The sequence below is a fragment of the Ptychodera flava genome, chromosome 17 (genome assembly GCF_041260155.1).
Source record: "Ptychodera flava strain L36383 chromosome 17, AS_Pfla_20210202, whole genome shotgun sequence".
In the NCBI taxonomy this organism is placed as follows: domain Eukaryota; kingdom Metazoa; phylum Hemichordata; class Enteropneusta; family Ptychoderidae; genus Ptychodera; species Ptychodera flava.
The window spans coordinates 24687512-24697754 of record NC_091944.1 but is presented as its reverse complement, the minus strand read 5'-3'; the positions used below and the strand labels follow the sequence as shown (position 1 = coordinate 24697754).

General features: G+C 36.7%; 1 protein-coding gene across 1 annotated transcript; it reads left to right on the top strand.

The window, feature by feature from the left end:
- The first annotated feature begins 498 nt into the window (after positions 1-498).
- Positions 499-9802, top strand: LOC139115850 (stimulated by retinoic acid gene 6 protein-like). The gene is made up of 13 exons (XM_070678244.1): positions 499-1023; positions 2674-2725; positions 3141-3226; positions 3979-4118; positions 4686-4864; positions 5312-5431; positions 6258-6340; positions 7335-7464; positions 7673-7814; positions 8415-8490; positions 8719-8791; positions 9102-9150; positions 9388-9802. The coding sequence occupies exons 1-13, from the start codon at positions 782-784 to the stop codon at positions 9669-9671; spliced, it is 1656 nt and encodes a 551-aa protein (XP_070534345.1). The 5' UTR covers positions 499-781; the 3' UTR covers positions 9672-9802.
- The last annotated feature ends 441 nt before the right edge of the window (positions 9803-10243 follow it).

The following is a 10243-nucleotide window of genomic DNA, read 5'->3' as shown; positions in this document are numbered from 1 at the left end:
AAATTCGGTTACTGTTGATGGGATTAAAGTTTCCCTCCAATCCTATTTTATGCAATTAAAATGTTATCTTTCCTCACGGATGAATTATATTTCACTTATTAGATGATGAACAAAACTGAGGATTTCATCATGACGTGTTCAAGTCTTGTAAGACTTGAAGGAGAAGGATGCATCCTGAATACATTTATATGATGATCTTTTTAGTTAAATGACTGATTTTTTTTATTTTTGCAGACAAGTTGCATTGTAATTTTTACACATTTACAGTTAGGTATATTTGTTTTATTTGCACTTTTTTTGCAAAAAGCATATATATATATATATATATATATCTATATATATATATATATATATATATATATATATATATATATATATATATATTCCCAGAATGTCAGCTACTACGTTGTTGTATCACCATATGGTAACAATGGTTTTGGAGAGACCTCTTAGCCTGTATGTGCTGTTCATATAGGGTATTTTCAGAACAGGACAACACAGAGATAGAGGGCGATAGTTTCCCAATTCTGGCCGAATATAGAATATCAGCGACTGGGCTGTTGCATCACCATATGGTAATAAAAGTCAGTGGTTTTGAAGAGACTTGTTACAATAGCCTGCATGTGTTGCTCAGAGTATTTTCACAACAGGAGAGCACATGGCTTGGGAACAGGCTTAACATCTGACGCAAGCAGGTTTGGCTATTATCAAACAAACAGGGAAAAACCAACCATCAAGGAGAATCTTTCGTCATCTGGAATTACAACAAAGGACTTTGATTATGCTTTTCCTGCTGTCTGGTCTAAAGACTTACCTGGTCGATTATTTGTTCGTCATCATATTGTACCTTATAATCGGAGGGTTGTTTGACCTCGTGAAGGTATTCTTTCTGTTGGTCCAAGCTGGAGAGTCATATGGCAACATCACACTTACCAAAGAAGTGCTGGATGACGTTCTCTTTGAAGAGGATAATGACCATCAAAGTGATCGTGACCTTCACCACGAAGAAACTGACCAGGGCCCGTAAGTACAATCTGTCTTACTAAGTACGTATTACCATGACTGGCTACAATTTTCGTCTGTCGGTGCACGTTTGAACTACACAGAAGATGTTGATTAGGGTATTATTACGGCCAGCCAAGAAGGTTGTAGTCGAAAAATTGTGTTAGCAAGAGCAGTCAAGGGCGCTCTGGTGGGGATATAACACCAGCGGGCATAAATATTTCACCCTTGTGCTTAGCGCGCGATTTGGAAACATGCAGAGCAGGCGGATACGAAGTGATATTCGGTTGTTTGCAAAAGTCACCGAACGGAGGGGAAAGACGTCTGGAAAGACCATTGGCAGCTTTAAAGTTGCAGATAGGAACTGACCGCTTGTGAGCATCCCTTGAAGGTTGTAGAAAGACTTGTAGGAAATCTGACTGGCGGAAGAAACATTTTCAAAAGGGAGCGAGAAGGCGGCCGCCATGTTTCATGAGTATGCATCATACTATACTCCGTGAAACTTGAACATTCGCTTCGTCACCCTGGTGTGTTACGTCAATGATCGTATTCGTATCATTACCGTTGATTTCTAAACGACAACAATCCAAGGTTAGTCGGTTTATGTATTCTGCTTATTTAAATTCCGTCGAACTTCAGTTTTGTTCAAACATGACAGGAAGGACGCGCTTCGCTGATTTCACCAAGGCGGAATAATAACTCCATGTTGACATATTAATACTTAAACATCATGACAAATAGTGACGAATAGACCATGTGACACATTTTAACGATCTAAAGCAAAGCAAAGCAGGCATAAAGTAACATTTATTGTGCATCAAATGTTAAATATGGGCATCTCGTGGGTTTTGATCTCATAATCGGGAAATGCGATGTAAGTATATTGTCCATAATTTATCTTAGAAAATCTGGTCTGAATTTCGCCCTAAATGTCAATTTCCTATATCACAGTTTATAATAGTGTTACATAATTCTCGAAAGAATGCATCTTATATACAGAACAGGTAAGGCTGCCTCCATGACAACTGTTTTGCAGATAGCTAGCGGTCTAGACTGTTTTTGCCTCCACCGCTCCACAAAAAGAACAGTATGAAAGGTTATTTTTATCGTTAAGGTACTTTGATACGAAGCAATAAAACAGATGGTAATTTGAAGGAATTTCAGCACCATATGATTCTCTTGAAAGAGAAAGCATATATATATAGGTTTTCACAGGTTGGCTCGTTTAAGCCTTTGAAGGACATTTCTCCGATGCATAAACGAACATCACACGAGGCAAACTTATCAATTGAAATGTAAAAGAGTTGAAGATTCAGTGTACACTTTCAACAAATAAAGTTAAACTATTTGGCCTTTATAACATACATTGATAATTAAATTCTAAATATTTATCTTGTGAATTGTGCTGCTAGGATTGATGTTTTCATGTTTCACAGAAATGAATAAACAGTACTTCTCAATCGTCTATCTTTGTCTTTGTCTGTCTCTCTGTCTCTTGCTGTCTGTCTGTCTGTCCCTCCCTCCTTCCCTCTCTCTGTCTCTCTGTTTGTCTCTGTCACGTCTGTCTCTCTGTGTCCCTCTCTGTGTCTGTCTCTCTGCCTGCCTGCCTGTCTTTCTGTCTGTCTGTCTCTGTCTCTGTCTCTGTCTGTCTCTCTCGGTCTCTCTCCCCAGGCTGTGTTTGCATGACAAGCGATTGTACACACTTTACGAAGTCATTCCAGCGGTAAGAGTCACGTGATTAAATCTATGTTTTCCTGAGTTTAATTTGTGAAAAGAGTATATTTGTAGATATCGTTCAATTTACAACTGCGGACGAAATGAGGCAATACCATACATGCTTTCAATTTTAACAGTTTAGCGATCCTTTAACATATTGAGATACTAGTACAACTACATATCAATATCAAGACACCTAAAGCTTCGTACACAAAGCACTTTTCCATAATAAGAGTGATATCATAAAATTAAGGACAATCACCTTTTGTTTCTTATTTTTAGCCGACTGTAATGGAAATGTTAATAACAAAGAGTTAAAACGTAAGACTAAGTTTAGCCCATAGTATTAATTAATAAAGAAAATGATATCCTCATTGCAAGTGCACTTTTAATCACTTGCCTTGTACTTTTGTTATTAACAGCTGGTAGCCATTACCATGTTTTCGTTTTTATCGAAGAGAAAGAAACTACGGCGAGATTGTTTTCAAGGAAGACCTGGATTGGTTATGTAAGTATTTAATGCTAGATACGAGCTATGATAAAACTTATGAAAGCCACCAACACCATTGGAACGAATTTTGGATAATTGGATGGCGAAGTAATGTGGATTTAATCGACAAATCTTATCTCATCTGCTTTTCTTTTTGTATTACACATTTGTTTTTATGAGTAATTTGTGATATTGCAACATTCAGCTACATGGCACCAAACACTTTTGAGAAATTTGCAAAATATGAAAATCCAATTACCTCAAATTAATTCCAACCGTGTTCACCTCTATACGACAAAATATAGTCACAGAGATACAAAGATTAGTTCTCAAAATCCGTTAGTCAAGATTTTCACAATTTCTGTGTACAGATATACAAGTGTTACAATTTCGGATGTGATTTCACATATTTCAATTTTATCAACATGAGGTTAGACATTGCAATGGTTGTTACATTTTTCCCTTCGACTTCGTAATAATTTCAACAATATGACGGTCAGAGAGCGTTTTCTGTTTGAGCGCCCGCAATCTGGAACTATCTGCTGTTTGAAATTGAGGCAGCTAGAATATGACATTTGTAAAAACTTACCTTTTTACTCAGTTTGATTTTTAATCTTTTCCGGCTTCCTGTCGTTAATTTTACTGTTTTTGTCATGTGATTTTTCGCTTTTTAGCTTCCGTTATGTAAAATATGCTGATGAAATTCCATTTCAAGCCAAGTCTCAATTATTACAATTACTAACATACCCCCTTATAAAATCTCGTTACAGACCAGTAGATTTGCTCGGTGACCAGAATCGCTTTGCGTATATGATACTTTTCGGCGCATGGTCTGTTGCTTTCTTTGATCTTTTTCGTGGCACATCGTACGTTGACCTCAGTCACGTGTCTGACTCCATGTGGTTCGGAGGTAAGGGTGTTGCTTTCTAAATTTGATTAGAATAACAGATTGGATTAAGTTTTTCAACATACTGTGTCATTGTCATATGTTCGCGCTCTTGTTCATACAAGCTCGGGGTATATTCGTTAAAGGTGTACAGTCACCTGTAATCTAAATATGCCCATATATGGTCAGAGGGGCGTTCCTTGGTATTCAAAATACCCATATGAGGGCGCTGTTTTTAAAAAGCGTCTTACAATCTGTAATTGGTTAGATTTTCTCTTTCCATGGTAACTGTGGCAAAATTGGAATAGGTGACAGTATACCTTTAAATAGCGTTGGGTTAGTATTACATTGATTCATAATTTGTATATCGTATTAATACTATATATTGGGTTGATTACTACATGGGTAACCTGCTGCAAGCTATCGTTTTACGCATGCGCACACTAACTACAGTGATCGAAATGAGTTATTAGAAATTAGGATGTTAATAACCAATATTTGCTGAGTGTCACCCACAGCCAAGGCATCAGATACATGTACGCTATCACAATGAAAAATAATACTTATCTTTCTATTTTCTCCCAATCGTAGCATTATCGACCACGCTTAATGTAGCTTTCATAGGACTTTTAGCTTATCCCATCTTCACGGCGATCGGCTGCCGGCACAAAATAGTGGGATCTCTGATCGGCCTTTGTTATGCTGTTGTGTACTTTATACTGAACGGACTCCAGCCTTACTTTTGTGGGTATATGGTAGTGGATATCGGTGTAAGTTTCATTGTGATCAATTCCTTATTAAAAGATAAGCGTTCAAACGCTCATACGCGCGATTCATAAAAATCAATGATATATTGCATCGCGAAACTGATGCCTGCTCGTCATGGTCTTACGAAACCAAAAGTACAAATATATAAGGTATGTTATACCTATCTTGTAACATCTTTGCAAAAAACGCGTCAATGATGCAAGAAAACTTTAAAAAGTTGCGAAAAGAATCGTTAAATGTGACTTCTTAACGTATATTTTAATAATTGCACTGACAATAAAACGTTGACTTTGCTTTCTGTACTCGGTTTCCTCTTTCTGTTAAAATGTAAAATGACTACACTACAAATCTCTGTTAATTAATTGATCATAATTATAATGATTTATTGATTGATTGATTGAATGATTGATCGATCGATCGATTGACTGACTGATTTATGTTCGTCTTAGCCGGTAACGGACGCTGGACAAATCATCTTTTTCCTTCCCACTATGATAATGTGGGCCTTGGTTTGCATACGTCTCGTATACGTACTTATCGTGGCGTCAATACGGCGGTTTCGGAAATCGGTGAGTGAAACTGGTTCATAGCCCTTGGCTATGACTTGTTACCATTCATGATCGCTGAATTTATAAACTTCTACACTTAATTTTGTGGGAGCGTGTAAATCTTCCACTGCGCACGCTAATCAGTGTTCATATACAGTTGACAAGAGAATATCTCAAGATTTTGGCATAATTTCTTCTACAAACGACACTGAGAGCTGATCCCCGTGCTGTTAACACGGACAAATTATGAAGTCTTGATGACTTTTTCCAAGTGATTTGTTTGTTTTTTGTTTGTTTACCTCAAGTTATGACTTTTGAGAAGTGTGTAGATATATGATTTTTCCTCTCAATTATCATCATTTCATTTTGGATCGATAGCGTAATTTGGGTGCACGATGGATGGATGACGACGGGCAAAATATTTAATCAGCAGTTTAGTTAATGGAACATACATATATTACATGATCAGTATAGTGTCGAAGGACGCCCTGTTGTACCATCGTGCGTCAGGGTTTTACTTTGTCAAAGCAATCGTCGACTCACTTGCGCATAGTCCAAATTGATACAAGAAAGCGAATTTACAAGTGAGGCCAAAGTTATCTTTCGACGATCATTCGTTGAAAACTTCAAGATGGCGAATATTTTAAATCATATGAATTTAAGGAATTTGATAACCGCAAGGTCCTAGAATCCATTTCAAGACACCAATGTTTTTTATCATTTACCTGTTATAAACTATTATACGCTTTATTTCTTTATTTGTTTGTTTGTTTGTTTGTTTGTTTGTTTGTTTGTATGTGTGTTTGTTTGTTTGTTTGTTTGTTTAATTGGTTTTTTTTTGTTTAAGAGGGAAATCCGAAAGCTAGATCTAGATTCCGTAGCAGACTTCATTTACGTCAGGAATCTGCTCAAGAAAGATAAACAGGAAAGGTGAGTTCAAATAATCAACAGCCAAATCAATGTAATTATGATAAATTGCGCCATGAGGACAGATATTCGGACTTTCAAATTTCTACAATTCTTTTCTGATCAACCACTTGTGGGGGCTTATTTTAAAGCTCTTGGAGAAAGAAAATCTTTTAACCGTCTTAGTTTTTCGAAACAAAAAATTTTTTTTTTTTTATCATAGAGATAATACAGGGATGGCGGCCATTTTGAATTTTAAATATCGCGGAATGTTGGGTAATTTGTTTCGCTAGTGCCAAAATTTCGCACGGTGATCCCTGATTTTTATTCTTGATTTGGTAAGAGAAAATCGCTCGACGTTTCGTCGAGTAAAATTTGAGCAAAATTTTAAGACTTTCGATTTCGATGTGCGTAGTACTGTGTGCCGTAGGTTGTTAGTTCGTGTCCCATCTACAATTTAATGAATTGTTTGCACTGAAATAAGGGATGAGACTCGGGACAAATATTTAGACTATCAAACTTTCTAGTGTAACACTCATGGGGTACAATAAGTTTTACGGGCCTATTTTTGTGAAAATCGAAAATTTTATTTAGCCCCATAGAGTCAACAAGGAATGGCAGCCATTTTGAATTTCAAATAACGATAAATTTAGATCATTTGTTTCCATAAGGATACTGTCTTTTGCAAGGTGACCCCCGGTTTTTATTTGAAAAGCGAGAATCGCTTGAAGTTTCGTCGAGTAAAATTTGAGCAAAAGTTTAAGAATTACGATTTCGAGGTGCGTACTGTACAACCTTGAGTGCAATATGACAAGCATATTGAACACAGCACATAACTCAAGGGCAACAATATCTGTAAATACCACGAATAACGAAGAATGTCGGAATGATGAACCCCTTAGTGATATCTTTGGTCAACCTCTGATCTCGCCTCTATCAGTTTGTGTGACTGCAAATCTGTCTGGCTTATTGTCTATTCTGTATTAATAATACTAATTTGACTCTTTGGGGATTTCAGCACGGCATCGAAGGGTATTCTCGGCCTTCTGAGATGCTGCTTACACTGGGTTTACAAACCGGTACCTGGGTTTACATACTCTACCAGAGTTCTGGTGACCATTGCCATCACATCAAGTGCAATGATCCAGGTACGTTTTCTTTCCTGCCATTTAAATAGCGCACATAGTACCCCATCATGTTACAAAATTATACCGTAAGTCAGTACCTTGTTGTTAAAAGGGACAGGAATTTTACAAGACAGAGCTATACAGCATTTCTTAAAACGTCATCATTTGGAGCGCTTCAAGAGATATGCCTTTGACCCCGCAGAGAACTGCTTTAAGTCATTTCTTTCAGGTTGGTGTATATGAAGTCTTTTCTTTAAGGTCAGCCATTCACGATTTTCATCTCGATGCTGGGGAACACCATGTCCTTCTCGAGCGAAGTGGTTACGGTGATATTGGCCTGCTATGGTTTCATTCAGTCTCGAGTATCAATGGTCAGTTCAACATTCCAAATAGTTTCGTCGTTCAATTAAAGTGAACTATGATTGCGATCGTAACTGTTTTAAAAATTGTACTTAAATACGTGGTGCTCTATTTTGCATAGAAAATCTTGCTACAGACCAAAAGAAAGAAACAATATTTTGGTGGCAAAGGATATTATTATCAGCAACTATTCATCGTTCTCAAATAAGGTGCTATGCGCCTCTAAAGTACAGGAAACAAACTTTTGCTCAAACTTTCGCCTAGGAATCATACAACACATTTTCTTTCAAAATCACAAATAAAAGTCGGCGGTCACCGTGCAAATGTTGGTACTAGAGTAACAAATAACCAAAGATTTACCGATATTTAAAATTCAAAATGGCCGCCATCCCTGTGTTAACTCTATGGAGATAAATAGAATTTTCGAATGTTAAAAAACTAAGCCAGTGAAAAGTTCTCTTACATCAAGAGCTTTAAAACGAATCCCAACAAGTGATACATCAGAAAAGAATTGTAAAAGTTTGGGACTTTGAATTTTGTCACCGAGGCGCGCTCTACTACTAGTACTTTAAAGTGTGACCTCTTTTCATTTGTACTTTTAACATTTTCAGGTATAATGTACTGTACTCTTACAATGGTTCTAGTTGTCATTGCGATTTTTATTTTCAAGATACTGGATAACTATAGGTAAGATGTAAATTGTAATATGACCGAATTATACGTATATTTAAAAAAATGGACAAACGGACATACGGATGAATCATTGAGGCGTATAGACTGACAGACTCAGAGGTAGACAGACGGGGATACGCAGCGCAGATGGTTGATAGACGATTTACCGAGACTGAAAACCACGATACGAACATATTGAACATTAAAAACATGTATGTTTGTTTGTTTTTTTTCTTTAAAAAGGAAAGACTTACTGTCGATGTTTCGTGGTGAAAAGCACTTTTTGCCTGCGGGAGGATCTCCCTGTTGTGCAATGGTACTTATTTATTTATTCATTTATTTATTTATTTAGCTCTTTTGGTTTATTGTCTTTGTTAGTTTATTATCTTATTTGTTAATTTATCTATTTCATTTAGCTTGTTGCTTAGTTTCTTTTCATCAACATATTTTAGTATGTCAAGTGCATATCTAAGCATGAGATAGTTAAGAGACAGAGATTAGTTATACGTTTATTGTGAAGAATATGTTTGATATTGCATGATTACTTAGTTGTGTTGACTTATTTTTTTTGAGCTTGGCTCACGAAATGTTCACTTAATGTGGCTCATTGAATATCTCTCCTCCAGGTTTCATGTTTGAAGTTCACCGGCTTTCAAATCGGCTTCCTTCTTTGGGGTGAGTGGAAAAGAGTAATTACGCCGTTTACTTCTTACCGCCCTGTGGCGTTTATTGACGGCACTCGTGGGAAAATTTAAGTCTCACGTTTTCAGTGAAAATCAACCTTCAGACCGAACTCATTACTCAGTGCCCACAGTTTTAAAGTAATATTGTTGTATACCATATGCACAGCCGAAAAAAGAAGCCAGCTAGCACGCAAAGGTTAATATGATGTCTTTCTCACTTGCTTTACAGGTTTCATAGTACTACAACTGACCTTTGCCCTCTTGTTCTTCCTAATATGCTTCCAGATAGTCGTGCCGCTGCAGCACGGCATCGAATCGAACTTCTTCAGTCAGTTTGGCCTGATGTGGTACATATACAATTCTACACTCTTTTCCCTTGCAATTGTGGGGCATGCTATTGAAACATACGTTGCAGTTATTCTAAAGAGCCCCGGGAGAATGTTTCTCAATTGCTTGCTGATTTTGTTCGTACTGGAAATCTGTATTCACTATGTAGGGTGTCTCGTCTGTTAGATTTACTTGCCCTATCTCATCACGTTTGAGACGGAAGGCGATAGTTTCTAATTGTGATCGAATACAGTCCCCAGTGATTGTCACTATCTCCAACTCATTTTCAAAGTCAACAACCGAATCCCAATGTTGTATATGGGAAATATTTTGAATACCTGAAAGTCACTTATGACTTACAAATAGACTGAATTTACCAACATCAAAAACACTCTTTGGTACAATGACACAACTTGATAGCAATATCAATATCAAAAGATTAGCAATTGCAGGAATCGAAAATGATAATAATGCCACATCTGATATACTGTATTACTTTCTTTGTAAAATACACAATTTGGAATTTTCGAAATTCGGTTACTGTTGATGGGATTAAAGTTTCCCTTCAATCCTATTTTATGCAATTAAAATGTTATCTTTCCTCACGGATGAATTATATTTCACTTATTAGATGATGAAAAAACTTGAGGATTTCATCATGACGTGTTCAAGTCTTGTAAGACTTGAAGGAGAAGGATGCATCCTGAATACATTTATATGATGATCTTTTTAGTTAAATGACTGATTTTTTTTATTTT

Coding starts and splice junctions, on each gene's coding strand:
- LOC139115850 (XM_070678244.1), top strand. CDS start 782: ATGCTTTTCCTGCTGTCTGGTCTAAAGACTTACCTGGTCGATTATTTG. Junction 3,227..3,978: donor GGAAGACCTGGATTGGTTAT/GTAAGTATTTAA, acceptor ATCTCGTTACAG/ACCAGTAGATTTGCTCGGTG. Junction 8,792..9,101: donor GATCTCCCTGTTGTGCAATG/GTACTTATTTAT, acceptor TCTCTCCTCCAG/GTTTCATGTTTGAAGTTCAC.